Source organism: Vigna unguiculata, chromosome 7, assembly GCF_037176805.1.
Source record: "Vigna unguiculata cultivar grain cowpea cultivar isolate G323 ecotype 2 chromosome 7, ASM3717680v1, whole genome shotgun sequence".
Taxonomy (NCBI): Eukaryota; Viridiplantae; Streptophyta; class Magnoliopsida; order Fabales; family Fabaceae; genus Vigna; species Vigna unguiculata.
Genome location: NC_140798.1, coordinates 4,118,878 through 4,146,620, shown reverse-complemented (window position 1 = coordinate 4,146,620; position 27,743 = coordinate 4,118,878). Strand labels below are relative to the sequence as shown.

The following is a 27,743-nucleotide window of genomic DNA, read 5'->3' as shown; positions in this document are numbered from 1 at the left end:
CAAAATTAAAATTTATTCATTTTACAATATTAAAAGCATTTTTTATACACTTATTTATACAAGCTTAAAGTATTGAATGTGAATTATGGCTTCTGAACCAACTTATATCATAGGCTCAATGGGTTAAAAAAACTAGGGATTACTTTGTTTTAAGTATATGTACACATCTTACGCGTGGGGTAACGAAGTCAACACAAGTGAGTGGAAGCAACCAAGGTTTCTTAGAACAAATTATTATTGAATTTTTTCCCTTGAAATTATTGATTTAATTGAGTGGTAGAACATCAAATTTCAAAATTTTTGTTCAAATTTTTGAAACTAATATATAAAATCTTTTGTTCCTCGGTGATGATGATATGTACATAAATGGTTTGGGGAGAGTGCGAGTTGCAGAGAGTGGACTCCTACGTACAAATATGCTTTTCGGTCTAATAAAAATGATGAGCAAATTACACATCATTATGTTTTTAAAAGATAAAAATAATTACTGGTATATATAAATTAGAATCCCCTTTTAATAAGATAAAAAAGCATTATTTGTAAATATAAATTAGAATCCCAGTGTCATACTATTATTATAGGTGCACCCGAAGCAAACAGTAATATAGATGACAATCTGAGTATGCTTATATAAACAGCATATACAACAAAAAATGCAGGTTATTTTAAAATGGTGTATTTTGTTCTTCAGCAAGGTCCTGTCAAACCAAACATACACACAAATCATCAATCTGATATGCCACAAGCACATTTGAGGTATATATTTTAGCATAACTAAAGCAGTGTAAGTGTAGTTTGAGTATTAAAGATTGGGTAACCTATTATTTAGGCTCTTTCGAGCACGATAAAAAGCAAGAAACTTGTGAAATTCATGTCACAATTACACAGCAGAGTCTTATTTATAATTAGAGTAGTAAATACAAACTACTGCAGTGATTACCATAATACACAGAACTCACTTCCCTATTCACAATATTTCAAACAGAAAATCTATAGATATTTCAGCTGTCATTGCCGCAACTGTGAGAATTTCTTGAATGCCTAATCACGGCAAATATGTTTGTATTAGTAGTTCTGATGAGACCCCTGAGCCCAATAAGTTAAAGGATAAGGAAATTATTTCATACCCGAGAATCATGAATCCTAAGAATGACTCACATCTGTTTGGTTTGTAAGAAAATATTCCTAGGTATGTTCCCTACATGTCATTAGATTCCCTCTAAGCTTGTTTTGATGTTACTCTAATTTCTCCTAAATAAATAAGCCAAAACCGCAGAGAAGCATTTAAAAATTGAGTCCGGAAAAATCAAAAAGCACTCAATCCATTTGTTTATTTAGTTAGTGCAAACTATGTTCATAAATTATTTTAAATTTGAGATTGAACATGTATTATACTGAACATAAAAATAAAATTGCAGCAAATATATTATTCAAATTAGAAAGCACCTGACCTGAATGAATCGCAATGCCATTTATTTTCTTGTTCAATATTGCTGTTTCTCCTCTGTATATATAGGCTGAAGACTATCGATATGAGGTATGAACTTGTTCAACCTCTAGCATCAGCAATTATTTGCTGCAAACATTTCAAAATATAGGAGAAAGAAGGCCGTCTCCAGGGTTCCCTACAGCACCAACAGATATTAAATAGAATGATTGTGAAGGAGTTTGAACGTGGATGTCACAATATCATACAATAATTTCAGATTCAAAACTAAGAAAGGTAAAAGGAAAAGTGTCAGAATCTGTTGAACAAAGAATTAAAACTAATTGACCAACATTAGTTGGTAAAAGTAGTAAATACGAATCAAGTTAATTACTGATTTGAGTTCAAATCATACTGTTAAAGATATGCATAGATTACTGTAAATATAGAAATCTGGAAAGCTAGAACGTAGGGATCCCTTTTTTATTCACTTTCGTTGTGTCCTTGATTTCATTATTTATTCCTTGATTAAAAATAAAGATAAATAGTGTCCGAATTAGAGACATTATTTCAGTAAAACCTATGTGGTACTTGTTACACGCCTTGACCGAAAAACGGAATAATTCTCAGAAAGCGTAGGTAGGACCCTTTTCCACTGAATATAACTATTATTATTGTTCAATAATTGTTTAAGAAGGAACTAATCTTCCTTTCACAGAGCATTCCTGTTTACAATACTACTATCCATCCTGACCTTGCACCCCCAAGGAAGAGGATTATATATAGACTTTACAATTATTTTATTTTTTAAAATATATAAGCTTTCATGTATATGACATATGTAATAATAGTTTGATGCATATGACACACATAAGCTCTAGCATCAGGTGGTTCTTAAATATATGATTGGATTGTAAATATATTAACATGTAAAACTAAAAATTGGGTTCTTTATCGATTTACTTTCCATGTACCCTTTATTACATTATTTATTCCTTTATTGTAAATAAATCAATAGTATATAGACTAGACACATTATTTCAGTAAAATCTACAACTAGTATGGCCATAGTTGATGGGTAGTCTGTAATTACTTCAGAAGTACCACTTACCTTGATCATAGGAGAAACAGCCATCCATGAACCAAAGTTTTCATGTAAACAAAAAGAAGAAATCAAAACTATTTATTTAATCTACTTACGTGGCCCAGGAGAGCTCAATCAAGGCTGCAACTTCAGGATTCACATGTCTTGGAATATCTAGCCTTTTGTCCATAAAACCAACAGCCGCAACAACCTACACTAATGGCAAACAACATAGTGATGCCTTAGCACTCTCATTTCGATTAAAAAGATGGCACTCCCATATCAAACTAAAAGCCACTTGATGCATATTACAAAACATCATGCAGAGAGAGGCTACTAGAAAAATGACCCAGGAAAATACTCAATTATAACACCTAACTGCCTCAGTCTCTAATTTTAACTGAATGATATTGTGCTTAGGAATAACAATTATTTTCTAGAAGAAGACTTTGATAAGATTAAGAGAAAAAAGTCACAAACAGAAGGTAAGATAGGGAATCCCCCTTGGAAAAATACAAAAACAAAAAAACAACAAAGAAAAAAAGAGAAAATCATTGGAACAAAGCACTTGAAGTTACCAACATCTGTGCCAGGGAATCTCCAGACACAAGGCCAATAAGAAAGTCAAATTTGCTTAAGGAAAAAAACGTGGTTGATCAGCCAGCCAATATATCCCAATAAGAGAGAAAAGAATCTACTGTTCCAGTGAGAATTCACTTATCCTCTTCCCGAAATTTCTTACTGTTCTCTCTATCTTAACTTATCTCTGTTGCTATTAAACCATTTTACCATTATTTAATTATTTAAATGTTACTCTCAATTTTAATTCTGGTAGGGGGAAGCTATAACAACAAACCAAGCCTTATAGCATCCAAATAGACATGAAATTTGTAGAACTAGACGTATGCAATTGATCCAATATTAGGACTGAATAGGGTCTTAATACTATATTAAAGATGGACATCATACTATTACAGTTTGGCCAGAGTTCTAGTTAATGTGAGACATCATAACACCCTTCCTCATTGTGCCCAAGGACGGATTCTTGAGTAAGAAATTTGCAGCAGTAAACATCTACAGGTTACCCATTAAGACTACACATTAATATCATATACAAATAGACTGAGCTAAACTCAATCTCAACAGTTAACTAGGGAGGATTATACTCCGTTTCTCAGATTAATTTGTCTGATTTTTTCACCAAAACAACACAGTTGGTTTCTTTTTTATTTCCCCAATAGCATACTATGCCTATTATTTACACAGATAGCGAACTTTTTATATTTTTTTTCCAAAACAAAATTCGCTCTTGAAGAGCCGAATTTTGACCTTTGGTTGCAATCTCACCTAAAAACCAGCTGGAATTTGGTTCATGAGAAACCGAATTCCAAGCTGGATAATTTTGTTTTTTTTTTTGATATATTAGTGGGTGAAAAATTTAGGAAAAAAAGGGAAATGATCATATTCAGAAATTAATTAATTAGATAAAAGAATTATAAATAGATAGATTTTTTTTCTTAGATCTACGTTACATAAATATGATATATTGTATGAAAAAGAGAAAGAATTGTAACAAAGCAATTAAAATTGTCATATAACTAATTTTATTCAGTTGTTAAAAATATATTTATATTAAAAAATAATTGCTTAAATAAGAAAAAATTATGAAGAGGAAAGAAAGAATTGAAAGAAGAAATCAATGGAAAGGGTTGACATTATTGAGTTGTGTGTAATCAATATGATAAAAAAAATATCAATGAATTAGGAAATTTGTTTTTTTAAAAAGGATGGAATGGTAAGAAAAATATTTTTGAAACAACATTTTTTTTTATTTATAGTAGCGATGTTTATGAGTGTAAACAAATTTGACATTTGTATAAAAGTAAATTGAAAATTGGCTTGGAATATTTTATTATTGTACAATTTAATTTACATACATTAATAATTTAATGTAATAAAATTTGGAAAGAAGTAAATAATAGTAGAATGAATAAAAAAGTTGAATATTTATTTAAAGAGGAATTGAAATTTGACATAAATAGTTGTAAAGGAAATACATGTAATTGGATGAACAATAATATAAATGGATAAACACTTAGAGAATTTTAGATCTTCCAATGCCATGGCGGTTTATATCGGTACTGAAGTCATGAACAAGTTCCTCGGGGGTCGGTCCACATAAATCTTTCATATGGATAAATAATTCAATGTTGCCCCATGAGTGTTCTTGTTGCACGCTTGGATGTTGAAGTTGAGTCTATTTCCAACAATTGATCATTTGTGTAACATACTTGTCAAATTTGATTTTTGCTAAATCTTGCACAATTTAGTGATTAACAACTCTAATTGGATGGTGGTAATTGATTTCGGTACTTATTTGCAGTCTCCACATTATATTACTTGAGCTATGTTATGTAACAACTGATGAAAAAACCATTTGTGATGAATTGTCACGTGTATAGGTAAGACAGTAGCTGTTTGGGTTTTCTACTATGGTGGCTCGGGGTTGGAGTCTGTTGAAGAGGTTGCAATAGGTTAGTTTAAAAGAGTTAGAATTTGTTATGTAGATCTTGTAAACTTAGCATACAACTCAATGGTTGTACTAAAGGGGTTATCATTTGATACATAGACATTTGTTGACATTTCAACAACATCATTCGTAATTAATTAGACCGTCCTCACTAAGTTTAGGTTGTCGAAAGTACAAAGTCATGAATATTCTATTGTTTGGAAGGTCCAAATATGTGCAGACTTTGTCTTTTAGGAGGTTGAAGGTGCAATTATATGATATCCTAAAAAATTTAGGAGATGCACATTAGTAGTGCACACAGTCTACACATTGGGTAATTTGGCCATTTGCAAATAGAGCGGTGAGATAAGAATTGAAATAATTCTTAGTCTCAATGATGTTGAAATGTTCCATGTGAAAATGGAGAAGAAGAATGTTGATTCTTTGGAGAGAATGGCGTTTGACAGGGGACGAATTGTTCTGGTGTGGTATATGATATGTTTCATAGCGTTAAGACCCCACCAAGGTAACATGTGTTAAGTACGCATTCCCAATGAAGTCGACAAGTGCAGGGTAAATGTTAATGTGCATGTCAATGTAACATCTCATCCAAGATCACCTCTATTGAGCACACTCCCACTAAAGTTGACAAGTCTTGTCCATCTGACAGAGTGCATGTTTCTTTAATGACACGTGTCCTTATCTACCCAATTCATGTAAGGGTAATATCTCATCCAAGGTCACCTCCATTTAACACACATTCCCATTAAAGTTGACAAGTCTTGTCTTCATGACAAAGTGCATGCTAATTTGATGACACATGTCTTAAGGCACCCCATCCACCCAATGCACCATAGGATAACATCTCATCCCACCTTGTATGCTTCATGTATAAAATAGTGCACTTAGTTGATTGAAAGGGTGTGGAATCTCGAAGTGAAAGTAGTTCACTTTAAAGAAATTAATACTTACAATTTGTTTGGTGTCTTAGTTGATTATAAAGGTGGGATGTATGCATTCTGTAGGTTTTGAAATGGTGTTACACTAAGTCATTATCATTTTCATATGACTAAATGATCAAGTGAGGCACCAAACAAATTGTTCGGATTCATTTCTTCAAAGTGAACCATTTTCACTTCTATCACATCCAAAAGACACCTTTTCAATCAACCAAGTGCATTCTATTCTACTAGAAGCATAAAAGGTGGATGACATGTTACCCTGAAATGCATTAGGTAGATGGGATGACTCAAAACATGTGTCATCAAATCAACACGCACTTTGTCATGGAAACAAGACTTGCCAACTTTAATGGAAAGGCATGCTAAACAAAGGTGACCTAGGGTGAAATGTTACTCTCACATGCATTGGGTGGATGAGCGACCCAGGACACATGTCATCAAATAAACACGTACTCTACCATGCAAACAAGACTTATCAACTTTAATGGGAAGGCCTGCTCAACAAAGATGAGATGACTTTGGATGAGATGAGATGTTACACTGACATGCACATTAGCATTTGCTTTGTACGTGCACTTGTCAACCTCATAGGGAATGCGTGCTTATCACATGTGAACTTAGATGGGGTCTTAACGCTAGAAAATCCACCATATACAACATGTAAACCCTAAACAAAACAATTCGTCCCCAAACAAACCTAATTAAACATCCTTCTCTCCAAAGAATCAACATTCTTTTTCATCTTCAAATGGAACACTTCGGCATCATTGCGAGACTATGTGCACATATTTGGACCTTCCAAAGAATACAACATTTAAAAAACTTGTACTTTTAACAACATAAACTCAACAATGATAGTCTAATTACGTATGATGTTGAAATATCAACATATGTCCATGCCTATCAAGTGATAACTTGTGAGTCTCAATTTCCTTTCAATACGATCATTGAATTGTATGCTAAGTTTGCAAGATCTACAAAAACAAATTCTAACGCTTTAAAACTCACCTACTGCAACCTCTTCCACAAACTCCAACCACATCACTTCCACACAAGCATAGCAATAGTTTACTTCGGAGGACCTATACAAAGAGCCAACATAATAGAAAGGCCAAAAAGCTATGGTCTTACCTAAACATGTGACAACCCAAAATCAATGCCATTCCAACACAACTAGTATTTTCATCAATTGTTAAAGAACATAACCCAAAATAATACTATGCGGAGACTATAAACAAGTCACTAAAATCAACTACCATTGTCCAATTAGAGTGGTTAATTACCACATTGTGCATAGTAGAAATCAAACGTGATAAGAATGTTGCACCAACGAACAATTGTTGGAAAAAGACTCAACTTCAACATCCAAGCATGCAATATGAACACTTTGGGACAACATTAAACTATTTATCCAAACGAAGGATTTACATAGACCAACTCCTTAGGAACTCATTCATGACTTCAAAGACATTACCTATATCAACCATCACAACATTAGAAGATCTAAAATTCTCTAAGTGTTTATGAGTCTAATCTCATTTATATTAATGTTCATCCAATCACGTGCATTTCCCTTACAATTATTTGATGTTAAATTTCAATTCCTCTTTACATAAATATCCAAATGTTTTCTTATCCATTCTACCATTATGTACTTCTAATTTACTTCTTTCCAAATTTTATTACATTAAATTATTAATATATATATATATATATATATATATATATATATATATATATATATATATATATATATATATATAAATAGATACACACACACACACACATATATATATATATATATAAACTAAATCCTATGGTAATAAAATACTCCCAGTCAATTACTTAATATACAAATATTATATTTATTACATTCATAAACATCAGTATTATAAGAATAAATTATTAATGAAATAAAAAAATGTTAATTCAAAAATATTTTTCAATAATTTTTTCTTACCTTTCCATCAATTTTTAAGAAACAAATTTCCCAATTCAAAAATCTTTTATTATTAATTACACACAACTCAATAATTTCAATAATATCAAACAGTTACTATTGATTTTTTTTACAATTCCTTCTTCCCTCTTCTTCACAAATTTTTCTTAGTTACACATTTCTCTTATTTATTTTTTCCTAAGACATGTCTGTTTCTAAAAAAATATTTATTCAAATTTTATTTCTCTACATTTATAAATTACATACAATTATTTTCTAAAATAAATACATTTAAACTAAATTATATCAGACTTTTCATTGCTCTGTTACAATTCTTTCCTTTTCTTTCATAAGATTTATCTTATTTACATATCTATGTAATTTCAATTTTAAAAAATCTATTTATTTATAAATTATCAAATTAAATAATTTCAGAATTTAATCATTTTCTTCTTTTGTTTCCTAAATTTTTCCTCTCCCCTGTCCCAATATTTTAAAAGTCGAAAAACAAAAAGAATAGAAAACCCAACGTGGAATTTAGTTTCTCGAGAACCGAATTTCGGCTAGTTTTCCAATGAGATTGCAACCAATAAAAAGAAAGTGTGCTATCGATGTAAGTAATAGGCATAGTATGCTATTGGAAAATAAAAAAAGACCCATGCTATTTTGGGTAAAAAATCTATTACATACCTTATTCTAGCCCATGTGAGATATCCTAATATATATCAACCTATAGGAGAGAATTTTACTAAAAGTTATCTCAAGTGATTAGGGAAATGACTACTTTTGTGCAATAGATGATCTAAATCAAAGGCAAAGAATTTTGGACCTGTCCAAAAAGTAGAATCGGTACCTATGAAACACCAACTCCAACATTAAGACCAGAACATGGTTAGTGTCCTGTATTGGACACGCTATGTATGTGTTTGAGGATAGATCAAGCTGCTCAGAGTATTCTTTTATTCTATCTACAGTATCCAGTATTCTAGAAATTAAATAAATCAAAATCACAGGGGAGAAGCAAATAACCTGAGAAGGATTTAAATGTCTCCATGGTTGTTGCAGGGTCACTAGTTCCCACAAAATTACACCAAAGCTGAATACATCACACTTTTCGTTTGACAGTTCGCCTCTGATGACTTCGGGTGCCATCCATTCAGGCTGTCATGTCCAGAAAGAAAAAAAGAAAAGGAATAAATTATTATAATGTCAAATCATCAAATAATTGTAGTTAAGAGAAATTTAACAAAACTTGACACAGGAATGATTCAGTTGATAAAAAGAACTTACCGTCCCAGCTGCGGTTTTAGAAGAAAGAAATGTGTTTGCCTTTGTGCGTGAAAGACCGAAGTCACATACCTGAATTACATAATTTAAACATCAACGCTCAATTATCTGCACGCTCATATAAATCCATAAATGTACATGTGAGCCGTTAGTGAATGGCTGCATGGGAAATTGCTAGCTTAAGCAAAAATATTCGTTTTTGGTAAGGGTGGGGTTGTTAGTACAGCAGGCAATAGCAATCCAGGCACTGTTAAGCATTAATAATTAGGTTCTTCCAAATGGGGAACAGTTAACATAACCCTAGCAGCCATCAATTGTCATGGCTAGATACATCCTAAAATTCGGCTAATAATTTATGGGCAGAAAAAGAAAAGGAGAGTTACAAAATCAGGGAGAACCCTTTCTAATTTTATTTTATACGTAACAAGAGTGTTTCTGCTGTTTCTCACTAAGTCATAAAGGATGTTGTTGCTTTATACTATGTTGAAAATATAGGACCTTTAGATAGAGGAGAAAGAAAGGTGAACATAGACTGAATGATGTGCAATTGATATTGGTTTAATGTGATGATAAGATGTGACAAGAAGCAAAAGACAGAACTAACCCTGTTTATATTAATCCTAAACTCCCAATCCTAATTAAATAAGGAAGCATGTCAAGAAGTATACAGTAATGGAGGGGAGAAAGAAAAGGTGGAATCTATAGATACTGAACAATCTAAATTGATATTGGCTTGATGTGATGATCCAAAAGGAAAGACAAGGCACTAATATTATTTATACTAACTAACTGAAACACAGGCACACTATTACACTATCTTTTTTTAATGAGTTAAATTTAATACATAAATTAATTTTAATTTTATATATTTATTTAAATAAAAAAAATATGTATTATTATTTTCTATATTTTACTTGTAATCAATAATTTGAATCAGAAACAACACTGCAGAAGCAATATCAACTGTGTTGTGAAGTAGTTTATCTGCACTATTTTTCTTTTTGATTGCTGAATACATAATATGACAGGTTGAGGTTCAAAATATTAAAAATTTAAAATATAATTAAGGGCAAAATAGGAAGATGAAATGTGAACACAAAATTGGGGTATTGCATTATACATTGTTACAGATGTAAAGGCAACATACTAATAGTTTTGCGGTTCAAAATATTAAAAACTAAAATATAATATAATTAAGGACAAGATAGGAACATGAAATATGTACACACAATGGGGTATCCCATTATATATTGGTATATGTATGTAGCAATAATGATTTTGAGGTTCAAAATATTGAAATTTTAAAATCTAATTAAGGGCAAAATAGGAACATTAAATGTGTGCACAAAATAAGGGTATCACATTATATATTGTTATAGATAGATAGATATGTAACATATAGTTTGAGGTTCAAAATAGTGAAAATTTAAAATATAATTAAACATAAATATGAATATGAATTGTGTGCACAAGGTGGGAGTATCTCTTTATATATTGTTACAGATGATAACCTCCCAATCCTACCTAAATAAGCATGGTGCGAAATATCAAAATATTACCATGATATCATATAAGATTAACATATTTTATTCGTACAACAATAACATGATGACATATTTTTCAGATACTCCAACAAAGTAAACAGTTACCTTAACAGTGTATGAATCATCAACCAAAAGATTTGGAGACTTCAAATCTCTATGAACAATGGGGGGTCTCATTTGATGAAGATAATTCATTCCGCTTGCCTAGACAAACATATGAACATTTAGGTCTGCCTAAAAACACATAAATAGTAAAACTATTAACAGTTTTAATCATCAAATTTATACCACATCATAAGCCATTTTTAAGCGACACCTCTCACTAAGTGATGATCCAACATTGGGCATGTGCAGAAGTTCGTACAAACTGCCTCTGCAATTCAAAGAAATAATTAGCATAAGAATATCACACTCACCCCAAATCTTCTCCAATTATAAAAATAAGCGAGGAGCACAGTTTTTATTGTTAAAGGAAACTTTTGTACCTAGATAAATACTCTGTTACAATTGATAACTTAGGGGGTTGAATAACTGCACCCATCAAGAGTACAATATTTGGATGCCGTAGGCGCTTCATGAGTGAGACCTATGAAATAAACTGGGAATGAATAGCAATCCACATGGACAAAAAAAATTATATGTACAAAACTAATGCAAAATTTTTCCTCAACCTCATTCGAAATATAAAAATGAACATGAAAATTAAATACATATTAAAACCAGTAATAACGATACCTCCTTTAGAAATTCTTCAAATCGCCCAGGATCAAAACCTTGCACTTTAAGAATTTTCACTGCAACATCCTAAGAGATTAGATAGTTAACATTTAGTGATTGGATTGTGATTGACCCAGACATAGAAAAAGAGAAAAGAAGCAGAAAAAGAAATGGGTAATGTTCTTTAAATTGGACTAAGCTTAACTCAAACTAGCTCATGAAGTGAGGAATGGCAAGGACATTATACTAATTTACTATACTTTACTTTTCCCATATCTATTGTGATTGTTGTTGAATCTTGTTAGAGATATGATTTTGATTACATTAAATAGGGAATGCATAACTAAATATTTCCCATTATTAGGTATTGAATTTTTTCCTTATTATTGTATGTCTTCTTTATTATAAATAAGAATGCTCGTGTGTACAAAACACACAACCACCAGTAACTCTTTCAATTGACATCAGAGCAATACCATCCTCCTTTGTCACTAATCCACGGTAAGGATATACCTTTTTTCCCTAGACACTGACCCTGACTTCATCACTCTGATTTTCTCTGTCGGGTAAACAATACCAGGTGCCACATTTTGTTCACTACATTGTGCCCTTTGAGCATCTTTTGCTCTCCAGCAACTGCCACACTTTCCAAGTGTTCCTTTAGCTCTCTGATAGTTAGTATGCCCTTAGAGTATTTTTTTTCTCTTCGTTAACCAACACACTCTTGAGTGTTTTTCTTGTTCTCCAATACTTGTGCCCTCAGAGCATTTTTCTCTCTGATAGGCAACTGCTGCACTTTTTAAGCATTTGTGTTGTTCGTCAGTCACCATGTCCTCCAAAAATATTTGCTTTTTAGCAAGGGCTACCACACTCTCCGAGTATTCTTGCTCTTCATCAGTCGCCATGTCCTCCAAACATATTTTTCTCTCCAACAGCCGCTGCATCCTTGTAGCTCTAACATGACCTTGCTATTGAAACTGCCCAACCACTACAGTACCTGACTCATTGCCAACCACCACCATGTGTCACCGACTCCTCAACACATCATCTTCAAACTCTTGCATCAAATTGATTTATGAAGGTTTAACATTATTGACTGTCAGTGATAAGTTTGGTATTGTATATTGTATCTGAACTATTTAAATAGTTCAGGGAAAGTTTTGGGGGGAAGGGGAAAAACTTTGTAATTGGAGTGAGGAGAGTGGGGTTCTCTTGAATAACCTCGCTGGATAACAATTGTAACTCTTTTAGAATCCATCCTATTCCTATGACAGTGGCAAGAACTGGATTCAGTATAATAATAAAGATTGCCAAGATTAGTGTGTTTCATCTAGTTTTGAATAATAGTTCTATCAACTGGCCTTCAGAGCCTCGTTCTTGATATTTGTGGCGTGGGTTCGGTGGTATGATCAATACTAGGATGGAATCAAGATTAGACGGTTTGGTGCGCATGTGTCAAGAGATGGTTCTTGATGGAGAGAAGGCTGTAAACGAACAACAGGAGAGGTGTCAAATATTATAAAACTTTATCAGTGGGCTCATAGTGGTGGTAGAAAGAATGTCGAGTGGGTCGAAATCAATGATGGAAGATAGTTCAAAGAAAACAAAGATGGGTTCAAAGGATGAAGAAGAAGTGTGGTCATCACAGTCCCACTCTCAATGGCAGAAGCCAAAACTTGCAATCTTTGTAAGAGATGACGCTTATGGTTGGACGAATAGGTTGGAAAGATATTTTGTTTGAAAGAAGTATCGGAAGATGAAAGAATGCAGGCAATTATGATTGCTTTAGAAGGGAAGACGTTAAATTGGTTTCAATGGTGGGACAGTGGCGGATTATAGTTGTGACCGGAGGGGGCCATGTCCCCCAACTTTTTAAAATTTTCCTAAATTATATGTAATATATTATTAAAAATTAATGAAATTTAAATTATTTTTTTTATGAAACAATATATAATATTAATAAATAACAAAATATAAAATTAAATATATTAAAGAATAAAAAAACATAAAATATTATTTATTTTTTCTTTTATTGTTTTTTCAGTTTTTCATCAATTGTACTTTTTTTTCTATTTTCACATCTTTTCTTTTATTTATCAAGAAAAAACATGAAGTTAAACACAAACTAATCTTGATTTTTATATTTTCTCTTTCATTATTGAAGAAAAAAATTTAATTCTCTCTTGTCTCGGAAAATATTAATTTAAAAGTTAGTATTTGTTTTTAATCTCAAGAACCTTTTGTATATTATTTTGTATGAATATAAAAGGAAATGTAATGTATTATGTGTGTTTTCATAACCGATTCTTAACTGTGACTTACTTATCATAACCTATTACATTCATTTCTTTCATAATGATAAAAGGGAAGCTACTTGTGAAAATGACCGATTCAACTTCAATTGTTCAATTAGAAAAGTCAGTCGTTTTTTAAGATTGAAAGAGTTACAAATGAGAAGTTTCATATTAATTCTTTGAAACATAATATAGGAAAACGTTCTTAAGTATGAGAATATCTAAGCTATCATTTATAATGGGGTCCATATTCAATACAAATTCAAAACTATAACTTTTTAAAGAGAAACATCCAAGAAGATTTCAATATCAATACTAAATTATGTACTCTTGTTATGTTAATATGTAAATTTTAAGTATACTATTTTGGCCCCTCCAAAATTTTTTGTCAAGATATTGGGTGGGCGTTCCGTAATCCAAATCCAACTTGAGAATCTTTCAAGATGGCGGTGGTGAGATGGTTCCAGCCTAATATGCTAAAGAATCCTTTTTGAAATGTTGATTGCTTTAACACAGACAAATAAAGTAGAACATTACATAGAACAATTTGAGCAATATGCAGGGCTTCTAAAAGGAATCGAACAAAATGACTTGACTGAAATAGTCTTGAATGGATTAAGGAAGAAATTAAGGTGGAGGTAAAGTTACATGATCCGTCGAATCACGCAGAATTGATGATGAAGGCTCAGATGGTTGAGTAAAGTTTGTATTATGTCCAGAGGAGGAGTGTTGGAAGAGAATAAGGGGAACATAGGGTATAGATCAGGTTGGCCGGTGAGAAGTTATTCATGGGAAAGAGGCAATCAGGTAGCTAGTTTTGGTAGGGGAAAAGGGGAGCCGGTGGAAGCCATGAAATCTCTCATTAAAACTCAAGGAATCAACCGTTACAGAGGAGCCACATTTCGAAAATTATTGGATGAGGAAATGCAAGATAAAATTAGGAAAGGATTGTCTTTTAGGTGTGATGAGAAATTTGGACCTAACCATTTGTGTAGAAATAAGCAATTACACATGTTAACAATAGAGGAAGATTTATCAAGTTATGACGAATTAGTGACTTGCAAAGGCGACAGAAAGGAGTATGTCAAAAAAGATAAAGCTTAGCAACTATCCATGTTTACTATGGTAGGACTTACCACTAAGAAGTTTTGGAAGGTTTGGGGCAAGATTGGAGATTTAGAGGTTGTAGTCTTGTTAGATTGGGGGGCATCTCACAATTCCATCTCTCAAGAAGTGGTCAATAGATGTGGGTTAAAGGCTGAAGAAACCCGTCCTTATGTGGTGGAGGTAGGAGACAGTAACAAGGTGCATTGTCATGTAAAATGCACAAGATTTGTTTTGGAGTTACAAGGCTTGAACATTCAACAGGAATTGTTCAGTTTAGATCCAGAAGGAGCTGATGTGGTCTTGGCATTAGAATGGCTGGCCAACTTAGCAAAGGTTAAGGTGGAGTTTGGGAAACTAAAATTGACCATTGGAAGAGGTCATAGTGGATGGTTATAGGAGATCCTGTGTCATCTACCACATCAACATCATTGAAAAGATTGCTCAGCCAATTACAGAAAGAAGATATAAGGTATTTGGTAGACCTGGTGCAAGAAGAACTCCATATCCAACCAGTACCTAAGGAGGTAGCTCATGTGTTGAATTTACATACCAAGGTATTTCAAGAATTAACCAGATTACCTCCTAGCCGGACACAAAATCATGTTATTCATTTAAAAGAAGGAGCTTCCATTCTAAATCTGTGGTCGTATAAATACTCACATCATCAAAAGAATGAAATTGAAAAGTTGGTCCTTGATATGTTGTTGAAAGCGGGAATGAGTAGACCTAGTATTACCCCCTATTCCAGACCTATGATTCAAATTAAAAAAGGATGGTGGTTGGCAGTTTTGTGTAGATTACAAGGCCCTCAATGAGATAATTGTTCCTAACAAATTTCCCATGCCTATCATAGATGAATTATTGGAATGAATTGGCACGAGCTACCATTTTTTTCTAAATTGGATCTAAAATCAGGGTATCATCAAATCCTAAGGAAGGAAGAGGACATTGAGAAAAGAGAATCTAGGACTCATGAAGGTCATTACGAGTTTTTAGTAATGCTGTTTGGGTTGACTAATGCCTCGGCCACTTTTCAGTCTTTAATCAATGAGATTCTTCGACCTCTCTTAAGGAAGCATGTGTTAGTTTTTTCGATGATATTTTAGTTGATAGTGGCACTATTGAACTACATGTCCAACATTTAACACAAGTGCTCTCGGTGATTAAAGAGAATATGTTGACGATCCTAGTTTGGAATATTTGTGTCATATCATATCTGGTCTAGGCATACTTGCTGACACGAAAAAAGTGGAGGCAATGTCTGGAAGTGGCCTGCTCTGAAAGACGCAACAGCCTTGAGAGAAAACAAGTTAACTCACTATCAAGCTCTTTTCTGAATACACCCAGGTAATCTTTTTAAACTTGTGCTAAACTCGCACAAACTATGGAATCAAGAAGCAAGCTAACAAGTTTGAAATCAAATGTATGTTTTGTCCAATTTTTACCCAACAATGAATAATTTATTACATTCAAACTACTTGAAGAAATTAATTCCTTTTTGAATTGTTTTAATATTAAGAACTTACAATTTTTAAGAATTTATAAATGATTTAATCACCCAAGTAGTTTAATCTTATTTAGCATTAATGTGCTATCATAGTTTATTATTGTGATTTTTCTACTTTTCTTTATTATGGTGTGGAAATATTGAGTTTTAGTTGCATTAAGAGTATTATATTACGCATATATGTCATTAATCGATTTTTAATATTATTTTTACATTAGATAAACTCTTAAAAGTTAAAAAGCTGAATATATGAGTCAAGTTTAAAAAGGTTCATGGGTTTGTTAATCTCTTTTATGATTTGTTGTTTGCTGATTCAAGCCTAACATCCTAGCCTATTTCATAATTCGAACAAAACTTATCATGACAGTACTCAGGAGAACTTTCAAGATATCCACAGGTGGTTACCATATTTTCCCCAGGGGGAAAGGTCAAACTGATTGGGGTGGGGTGGGTGGGCTACTGACCCAATATATAGGAGAGAAAAGAACCAGAAAAGTGGGCATACCAGTAGCAGTAAGACCTCTTGGTGTATGAGTATAGAGGAGCAAAGACATAAAAAAGGAAAATTGACGAAAAAAGTAAAGAAGTGGAGGAATCAGGAACCTGGAAAAGAGAGGGAAATTCTTAATAGAATGAACAGCTGACAAAAAGAAGATTGGGGGTTGGTAATTGGAGAACCATAAATGAAATGATGAATGAAATCATGGGAGGGGATAAAATATGATAGGGTATCTGATCATTTTTTCGTATTGAAGAAAGCTTATGCCTAAGGAAGAATGTCAACTACTTCCTTAAACTTTTTTGCTTCCTGTTTGTTCTGTTTCATGGAACTGACTCTTGTATGGTTTAAGGAGAAAAGCTCCACTCATCTAAGTTGAATTTTGTCTAGAATTCAATTTCTATAGATTGTATACCATGGCTATATAAAAAAAATGACACCGTGAAAACAAAGTGAATGAGCATGATATTAATGATGGTCATATTGGTAAGAAGGTTTTCTTTCTTTTTATGGACAAATCCAATCAAGTTGCATTCCCATGCTTAATTTCCACAAACCATAATAAATGGAATAGAATTAGCAGGAATACTATCATCATTAAAATGTGGACAAAGGAATATGTAAAGAATCAAAGAAAGAAATGCTTACGGAACCACGCCAGTCTGCACGAAGGACAGTTCCAAATGACCCTGAAAAACAATTATCATTGTCCTTATTTCATTGTTTCAGGATACATTTTCTCCTAAGTAAATGATAGCTTTCACAGAATCAGTATATTTTTAGTGTATGCATCATGTGTGAGGATTAAAATATAAAACCTGTCCCAATGTTCTCCTTCAAAATAAGTTCACTCCAAGGAATATCCAGATCCTCCTCGTCAAGATCAACTTCATGACTTGGATAATCCAAGACTGTCTGGTCTACTTCATTGAAATACTCATACTCCTCTGCACCAGGAACTGCATAAGAATATAAAATGTGGAGAATCCAATGCCACTACAAATAAAAAATAGAGCATACAGAGCATTTTGAGCTTAATTATTAAAATCCTACTTGCTAGTATATATATCAGTCAGTCCTTGTCATGTATTGTATGCTCTTTTTGAGAAAGGCATGGTTCCACTATTTCTCTACTTTTCATATGGGACAAGAAAAACACTTGATTCTTACTCAAAGCAATCAGATGGTTGTTTCCACCGGCATAATTTGCACCCAAAGCTTCAGTTCGCTGCATATCCATTTTGTCACTGTGATTAACAGCAGGTCCTGTTATGATGGAAATTAGTAATTTTAGAGCTGTATGGACAGAAACCATGTTAATCTCTTAATACTCCTCATACAACCTTTATATCCTGAAATCATGATTATATTATTTCCTCCTTAACCACAAACCACAAACTATCATACACTATATATAGTAACAGTCCCATATTGACTATAATATAAAAATTAATTAATGTAAAACTATTATGGCAGATTACTAGTAAAACATGTTTTTGGAAAATAATTATTCAATTTAGTCAATATATTTTAACGTTGTATACAAACCCAACTAGGTTGGCACCCCACAACTTCAACAATCATGTGCTTCTAGAGGAAAATGCACAAAAAGGAAAAAAAAAAAAAAAAAAAAAGGATGCAAATTGTCTAAATAATTTGCTCTGTGTGTAGGGTATCTTTCAATGTTTCACGTAAAATCAAAGGTAAAATTCAGTTAAGGTTAAAAATAGAGCAATGTAACTGTAAAAGCAAAGGTAATCAAGAGAAGGAAGAGTTAGTAATTTTCAGTATAAAGACAAATAACTTTTATTTTTCACAAGACTAGTTCCATCATAAATATATATATATATATATTTTAAAAAGCATCGAGCGCAAAGATAATAACCTGATGTAGTATCAAATACAAGATGAAGTGCTTGACTGTCCAAGAAATACAATTGAGCAAGTGTCTTTGTATATTCAGCTGTTTCAACTGGCTTGAACTTTGGATGACATAATGGTGAAGCAACCAACATTGAAGAAGCAGAATTCAGAAAAGAATCAGGTTGACATGTTGCCCCAGGCCTTCCAATTAAATCAATCATATACTCCCTACAGAGGTGCATACGCATATTTCTATGTTAATTGAGCTTGCTTTTGTTTCAGCTAATAAAACCATGCCATACACATTTTATATATAATAAGAAAAAGTAAAACAATGAAACACATTGGTAAAAAAGATTCCCTCCGGTTACCCTGATATTTAATTACGACCAAAAAACAAACCATAGTAAAATACCATTGAACTGATGTACCAGAAAAATTAGTTTCCACCCCTAACCAAAATTCATAAGCACAACCTTCCTTCACATAGCTTGCAGATAAGTTCAGTCCCCCATTTGAAAATGCATTACATAATAATAGATTTTTGGTGGAATAGAAAATATTACTAGTTTAAATTTTTGTTAGTGTTTCTCTAATTTCTTTAAAAGTCCAGAGTGGAGCTATTCAATTTATAGGAGAGAGAACACAATAACAAAATATTCACTTGTGCTATTTTAGGCTAATAACATAAATATAACATCAATCTTGATCCTAATATCATCATTTATCATATCTTTAAGATTTTTAACATATCTACAAGATTTTAATACTCCCCCTTCAAACTAAAGCAAATATAGGAGTAAGGAACAAAGGCAATTTTGGTATCCAACCAATGTATACACACTAATCATTGTGAGATAATTCCTTTTAGTAATGGACACCCACTTTTAAAGATCAAGTGATCAAAATAAAGTTCTTAGAAAGAGAGATATTAATCATTGAAGAATTGTTTAGAATTTAATTTTATATATTTATATATTTTTTTATTTAGACATATGAAATTGAAGTTGTTTTCAAAAAGATTATTTTTTTAAACTTATACTTTGTGATGCAACTTATTTAAATTTGTATTTTAGAAAGATCAAGTTATTTGCATTAATATTTTCTTGTGCAATTTTATTTGAATTGTACTTTAAAATTAATTCTTTTATCTAAGTTTATATTTTAAAGAACTAGTTTTAAATAATTTTATTTAAAACAAAAAAAGTGAAAAATATCCGCAGACATTTTTTCGTGGATTGGTAAAGCGGGTAATGGACACATTATTTTAGACAGAACAAGTAGAGGGTAGGCACTATCTGTACCAAATTGCCATTCCTGTGTGTATATCGGAGGAGGCTTTGTGATGTTGTTGGTTAGGTGCCAACAGTATAAGACGAGTGCAATAATGATAAACTTGCAAGGGTGGGGGAGATGGGTTGAGAGGGGGATGGAGACTCTTATATTTGAAACCAATCGTCTGCCCATCCTGTAGTCGTACAAAGAATCATAATTTGTGGTAGAAGAAATGACATAATCAATGGACCTTGTAAGTTTGTTGATGGAAAATAAATTAAAGAGAACCACAGGGGCATAAACAACTTACGAATAGAAAGAGAGGGAGGAGGATGGACAATGCTAACACCTCAGGACTGTGTGAGAACCATTTGCATTGGTGATAGAAGATAAATGGCTAAAAGTAGAAAGAGAAGAAACAAAAGATTTATTAATAGTTATATGATCAATAGCCACAGAAAGGAACTAAGGACCCAAAGAGTAATGGTCCCCATACCATTGAAGGAAATCATTGAAAAAATTGTTGGCGGTATATTGAGAGTAGAAGCAGCTTCTGCAGGAGTAAACTATGCAGAAGAATCAGTAAGAGCAAAGTTTACCAGATTAACTGTTTTAGGGGGGACCATGCAGGTATTAAAACGATCAATGGTGTGACCAAGTTTGTGGCAATGGTCACTCTTGAATCGCGATTAATGATCACCATTGTTTTTACGAGAATGACTGCGATCACCTCTGTTTGAGATTAAGGCTGAAAATCAATAAGGATAGATGGCACAAAGGCCAGACTAGTTGCCCAGTCAATGATTGCTTTAGCAAGAATGCGAAGGAAAGAGGACCAAGGAATAGACATAGTGTGGGCAAAGGGAGATCCTAAAATTTGATGTCGAAAATACTCTGCAAATAATCCATAAAAGCTAGTAACACAAAAATGGTCTGATGATTCTCCAATTCCTCAGCAGGGGTTGTGGCGCAGGCAAAAGTTCAATAAAATCTAGAAGAAAACCGCTTATACTACCCAAACAGGTCAACATTGCTCCATTAAGTGTCAATGCTTTCACATCCATGAGGTGCTTGCTAACATACTATAGAGATTTTGTACATCAATAATGTAAATCGACTTGGCCTATGTCCAAACCGATTCAGACATGTCCTGGGTGGGAGTAGAAAATCTAATTGACTGAAAGATGAATAGTAGACTTGACGATCCCATAAAGTTGAGCATCAATTTTACTACATTTAGATTAATCAATTTCAACCACAATTTCTTCTTTATTAGTGAGATGGTCAAGATAACCTTGACCCTTGAGCCAGAGTATGATGTTTGAGACTCGAGAATCATAGTTACTGCAATCCTACTTGTCAGTAGATAACATTCAGTGGCAGAGTTGGTGAAAACAAGCGCATTTAGTTTCGGGGTTCCCATGGATAAGCCAAATCTACACCTATGAACAGTGTGCCCACAAGGAAAGAACAAATTAAGTTTCATTCCTCATTAGGCTCTAAATACCATGTTGAGAAACCAAGGCATATGATGAATTTCTTGTGTTTAAACCACAGCGAAGCTAATCAATTTATAGGGGAGAGAACAAGATTACAGAATATTCAATTGCCATATTTTAGGCTAATAACACAAATACAGAATCAATCTAATTTATCCTAATATCATCGATTGATCCTAATATCATTTGTTACTATATCTATAGGATTCTAACATATTTACAAGATTCAAACACACACCAACGATTTTTTTTAAGAGAATAAATACATTGAAATGAAGAGAAAGAATTAGATACCATCAGCTATAAAGAATCCTTTTAAACAAAGACCAGAAGATAAAACAAAACATTAAAGAGAAAAACTAAGAGAACAAAAGAAAGAAACAATCGAAGTTCTAACTGATGTTTCTTAAATTTATTTTCAAATTCCAAGGTGTCATAAATTACATAAAAATGTAGATATATATCTTGGGCCATTTTATTTTTTAAGAAATATATCAAAGGAAAATACGTATAAGCTCATATGGAGTATATAAATGTCGGGATCTTTATAGAGTAGTTTGCAATTTATGTTTATAATTCTTTTATAAAGAATAGAGTAAGAATGTACTTAAAACTATTTTCAATATATTAATTTTATAAATATGAAAATTACTATTTGTCTTTTCTATTTTATTCTGAATAAGTATTATGCTTTATTTATTATTCATTTGTAAAAATAAGCAGAACCTAGGTTGTCAATAACGGTAAGAAAAAGAATCTTTTTCCCTGTTTTGTTGGCCAGCCAATATTTGGGAAGAATGTAGTTTAAAGTTCAAACTTTACCAATAAAATTTTCTTCAAATAGTACCTTTGTAAATTCATCACTGCATAATTTTCATTCTTTAATCACAGCTAGTGAAAGATTTCAACCTTCAATTATCCCGCAAACACGCGCACATAATTTAGGAAAGGCAACAGTAAGCACTCCACGTCATAGACAAGAAAAAGTCATCATTCCCTTCAAGTAAAGGAAAATTGTCTTTTGATTGAGTACTTCTATTTTTTGTTTTAAAAAATATTTCTATAACATTAAAAAAATAATGATTAATGATAAACATTTTTTATAAAAAGATTAAAAAGTTTTAAAAAAAAAGGGAAAATTTTAATATTTTAAATTATGGTAAAAAAAAATAATACAATCTATTTATCTAAATAACAGAAAATTTTTCTGCACTTCTTTCTATCCATCCAATGACATTTTTTTCACACTATTCTCGTCCTCCTTATTTAACTTCTCAACCAAACAAAGTTCAAATCCTTCCTCTCTTATTGTTTTTCTTTCCTACCTATTTAACTTATCAACCAAATAAAACGTAATTTGTAAATAGAAAATGGAAAAAATATAAAGTTTAATATACATTTCCTTATTGAATACTACTTAATTCAAAAGCGGCTAAGTTTGACAAAAAAAATCTCAAACACCCATCTTTACTTTTTCTACCATTCCTTACCTACCTCTCAATGATGCAAATAATTAAAAAATATATATTCATTATCAAATTTACCATGTGTAAATTTAATTACTTAACTAATGCAACAAACCTGTCAGAACCAAATTGCACTATGCATGAAGCTCCCACATCCTTTCTGCAATACTTGCAGCCCTTTGCAATACGGCATGGTAGATTGATTAAGTCAGCCAACACCTACAATTGAAATTGTTATAGAACATTCAACAATCAAACTTCACTAATATGTAAAATAAAGGATATTCTCTGTTAGAAACTCCCAGTTATCTGCTTTACGATGGAACAATGAAAATAATAAATAAAGAAATACAGGTATGTTAATCTGAGTGATATTGATGTAAAAATAATGTAACCAGAAAATCATTATAAACAAAGCATTAAAGAATGATTTATACTTTAAACAGCAACGCTCGATGGACACAAAGGCCAATGGGTAAGCTTCCAATTGGAAGAATGACAGAGTGCAGGCAGCTTTTAAGAAGTTGGGTGCATTCCTTCCAGCGTATACCTAAATTTTCCTCGGTTAAAGACCCTCCCCTTCAAAACACAATAAAACTCATTAGGAAGATGTAATTGTGACTTTCCGAAACAATTATTTTTCATTTCTTCAAAAAATGAAGACAGTTTACTGACCCCATCCTATTGCAAATAAGACTTGCAAGCTGATCAGTTGCATCTTTAGTGGTAATCCAGTTATTTGAAAGACTTGCTACCCTGTTTTGCAGTTCTCTCAAACCAGGATCTCTAGATTTATCAATGGCAACCACAACAATTGACGAGTCATCACCAGGTTCAACTGACATGAGTGATTCAAACGATGGAATAATACCAACATTCTGCAAATCAGTACTTAGAGTCCATGTATATGCATCCATCCCATGGATTAAGTAAAAGCCATCTAGAATTTGGTCAGAGTATAGCAAACAACCATCCACCTGACAAATATGAAAGCATATGGACACTCAATATCTTTACTGTTGAAGAAAAGTTTAATGCTTAAACACAAAACATGTGCACATGACAAGTATAGCTTCATGTATTAAGCATTCAATTTAAAGGTGCCTGGATGATTCTAAAGTTACTTCACAGTATCAAAATCCAGATTACTTATAACTGGTAAACAGGCTACACTAAACTAAGCTGAGTTGAATCAATAAATGGTATAATCTCACAAGTAAGAAATGAACTGAATAAAGACAAAGTTGTCAAATCAATATAACTTAGGTCTGTTTGGGTAAAATCCTCCATAAGCATATTTAGAAGAAAATAAAATAAAATAAACTTTTCTGTAATTATGTGATATGTAATGTGTCATGAGATTGAGGATATTTTGGAAATCAATTATTTCCTATAACTGAGATTGCAGATTTATAGTTATTTGGGTTGAAAGCTGCATATAAATTACAACAGCTTTTGACTAAACAAAAAAAAAAAAAAAATAGTCAACTTCTTTCCGTATTATGTCTTCTATTATCTCTTCTTTCCCTCAGTCCCGTCCTCTTTCTTTGTTCTCTCTCCTTATCCCTCCCCTCTGTGTACTCTGTATTCTGAATTCAGATACCTACTAATTTACTTAAATAATAATAATAATCATAATAATAATAAAACGAGTTGATGTTAGTCCATTCTTTTATAAATAATGATATCTTTCTAATCATATACTAGAAAATCCCGTGGAGTTGGGTTTCCACCTTAGTATTCCAAGGTCTACAAAAACAAAACACAAAAATCCATCCACTACATAACATAAAAATCCTAAATCCAAATAATAGGAGCTTAAATCAATTTTAACATTAATAAACCTAAACATGATCCTACTTGTACAAACAGAAACAGCTATTTTCATAAGATAACAATATACCCAAAAACGGTGTGATAATGTCTGAGCCGGAGACGAAGAGTGATCGGATGAAGCAGAAGCATGAGAAGAGAGACGAAGAGCGAGCGCTAGCTGCAACTGATAACTCTGCTCCGTTTGCTTGGCCAAGCTCTTGAAGGAGCCTTGTTCTTCTTCATCAGCGCCACAACTCATTCTGTTGCGCTCAGATTCAGATTCGGCCTCAGCAGCAGCATCACTATACATTCCTCCTTTTATCAGAACTGGAATTCGCTATTCAAATGTCCAAACATGGAAAAAACTTTCAGACCGAAGTCGAAAGGTGATTCCTCTTTCCCTGAACAAACTGTTTTTTCTCCTTATTCATTCTCCCATTCTTTTATGTTGAGTAAATACCCTTTTTCAATAAAAAAAATTAATTCTAAAAATAAAAAGTATTACATTTGTGATATTATCACTGGCCATCTTTACAAAAGTGATTCCGTGTCACACATGACAGTTTTAAGGCACAGATGTTACATGATTTCAAATAAAGTTCTATTAATTTGTAACTATATATAGTATATATGTAAAATAAGGTAATGTCCAATTGTTGATATTTGTTTGTTCTTTTTACCTTTCTGTCTTTATAAATATTATTAGATTTTGCAACTGTTACTTTTAGCTGCATATTCCTTTTATAATTTTTACCTTTATAAATATAACTAATTCTATTAGTTATTGTATTCAACATTATGTTTTGTGTGAGTAATAATAATAAATATTATCTATATTAGTGTGTATTGTGAATGATATCTTAAAGATATTATAACTATTTTTATTTTTATTAAAAAAATTAATCATGTTATTTATAATTTTTTGTTATTATTAAATAAAATATTCATTGATTATTTCATTATAAACTATATACTTACTTCGTATTTATTGATATTTAAAAATCAAAAATTATTAACCTAACTCTCCACGTATTAAATATTTGTTGTATATGATCATAATAACATTTGAGACTAATTTCACTTTAACACCAGACAATAAAACATAAAATCAATTTAAAAAAAATTATAATCAATTTAAAAAAATGTGAATTTTTTAACATAAAAGTAGAAAATTCATGACATTATGTTGAATTTTTTTATTTTATTAGTTTAAAATATATTTTAGGAATAATAATAATAATAATAATAATATTGTAGTAAAATATAGGTTTAATTACTTTTTTGTCCTTGTTTTTGTTTAAAAGTTTCAAATTGGTCCTCGAGTTGTTATAAGTTTTAATTTGGTCCCGATTTTTAAAAAATTGATGCAATTTGGTTATTTTTGTTAAATTTATTGAAGCGAATCAATGATTCTTTTATCAAAATTGACACTAAGATTATGTTAATTACATCAATAAAACAAATCATCTTTATTAATAATTTCTAAATTGACTCATATAGTCGCTTAACATAGACATTTTATACATTGATTTTTCTCTTTTACCGTTTGAGTCACTTGGTTCTTGTAATGTCACTCATAGTCTTGAGTCGTTTTACACTCTTACACGTTTAACTAATTCAAGTTGTTTGACACTTGTGTAGAACCTGAGTTGTCTAATGGCTTGGTCGTCTGATCCAACCTTCAACTCGTTAAACAAGTGTTTTCAACTAAGCTTGTCTAAGCCTTGCTTTTTAATATGTTGTTTATTTCTTTCAAACATTAACATGTTCCCTGTTGAGTAATGCTTGGCTTAAACACACACACATATATTCATATTCACAAGCAATCATTGCACACATTTTTGGGTCGTCTAATGGTCATGTATGTATGTCTAATGAATTATATTCATTGACCGACCCTTCTTATATCCATAGCTTTATCTAATATATAATTCTAATCATTTTAAGCTTATCTGGAACATATATATGGACTTATCTCTGTTTGTTTCGTTATACGTTTTGTTATCATCAAAACTTATTCGATCTCAGACTTGTCTAATAGGGTTTCCATTGTCTACAGTGGCGGACCTATGTGGTGACCAGGGGGAGCCGTGGCTCCCCCAATTTTTTTTTTAATTTTTTTTATATATATTTATATATATTTTAAATTATATTTATATATTATTTATTTTAAGTTTATATTATGAAATTATAATAAAAGATAAAATAAAAAAATTTAATGGAGACATTGATTTATAAAAGAGATTAAATTTGTTTTTTCTCGTTATAAGATCTTTCCACCATGTAAATTATAATGAAAGTGTGTGAAGAGGAATAAATACAAAGAGATAGAGTGGGAAATAGAGGTTGGAAAACACATAAATTTATATTGAAGTATACATTATTGCATGATCTCTCAGATCAAAGTTAGTATTTTACTATGATTTATGTATGCTAAATTTATGATTCTTTTTAGAATGTTTATCCCAAATTAATAAAACCATAATTATGATTTTAGGGATTCTTTTATGAAATTGGTATGAACCCTAATTATAATTTTCCCCATATTATTATAATCCTTAATTGTGAAATTTAGGGATTTTGTATTTTTTTGCTGTCTATGGTAATTTTTTTTTTAAGTTTTGAACTCATACGGTGTTGTTTATTTAATTAAAGTGGTATGAGTTTTGTTATGTTTTGCATTGTGATGATTGTGATTTGTGAATATAAATTTTATTTTTTTCACATAGGCGAGAGATGATAAATTTATATTAGAAAGATTATGATAAAAAGTAAAAAAATTGATTTTTTTTAAAGAGGTAGGCTTGTGATAAAGATAAAAAAAATGTGCATTTACGTTAACTAAACTTGAGAAATTTCATGAGAACCAAAATTCAAGAAAATAAAAAACAAATATCTAAAATTCTTAGAGTTATAATATACTGAATTTAAAAATTCATTACAACGAGAG

At 31.7% G+C, this 27,743-nt stretch overlaps 1 protein-coding gene across 5 annotated transcripts; it reads right to left on the bottom strand.

Moving 5' to 3' along the window:
• Positions 1-512: 512 nt before the first annotated feature.
• Positions 513-25,223, bottom strand: LOC114191852 (serine/threonine-protein kinase CTR1-like). Of its 5 annotated transcripts, none has more exons than XM_028081282.2 (17): positions 24,882-25,223; positions 23,654-23,955; positions 23,416-23,557; positions 23,094-23,197; positions 18,761-18,966; positions 18,046-18,141; positions 17,694-17,834; positions 17,524-17,564; positions 11,487-11,555; positions 11,237-11,337; positions 11,040-11,124; positions 10,857-10,955; positions 9,211-9,279; positions 8,950-9,081; positions 2,627-2,726; positions 1,452-1,625; positions 513-698 (listed from the first exon to the last, which is right to left on the bottom strand). In XM_028081282.2, the coding sequence occupies exons 1-15, from the start codon at positions 25,101-25,103 to the stop codon at positions 2,685-2,687; spliced, it is 1,851 nt and encodes a 616-aa protein (XP_027937083.1). In that variant the 5' UTR covers positions 25,104-25,223; the 3' UTR covers positions 513-698; positions 1,452-1,625; positions 2,627-2,684. The 5 variants fall into 5 exon arrangements, with proteins under 5 accessions (XP_027937083.1, XP_027937080.1, XP_027937082.1 ...); XM_028081279.2 differs by having other exon boundaries at positions 2,627-2,721; positions 24,882-25,222; XM_028081281.2 differs by having other exon boundaries at positions 2,627-2,721; positions 17,694-17,822; positions 24,882-25,222.
• Positions 25,224-27,743: the final 2,520 nt, after the last annotated feature.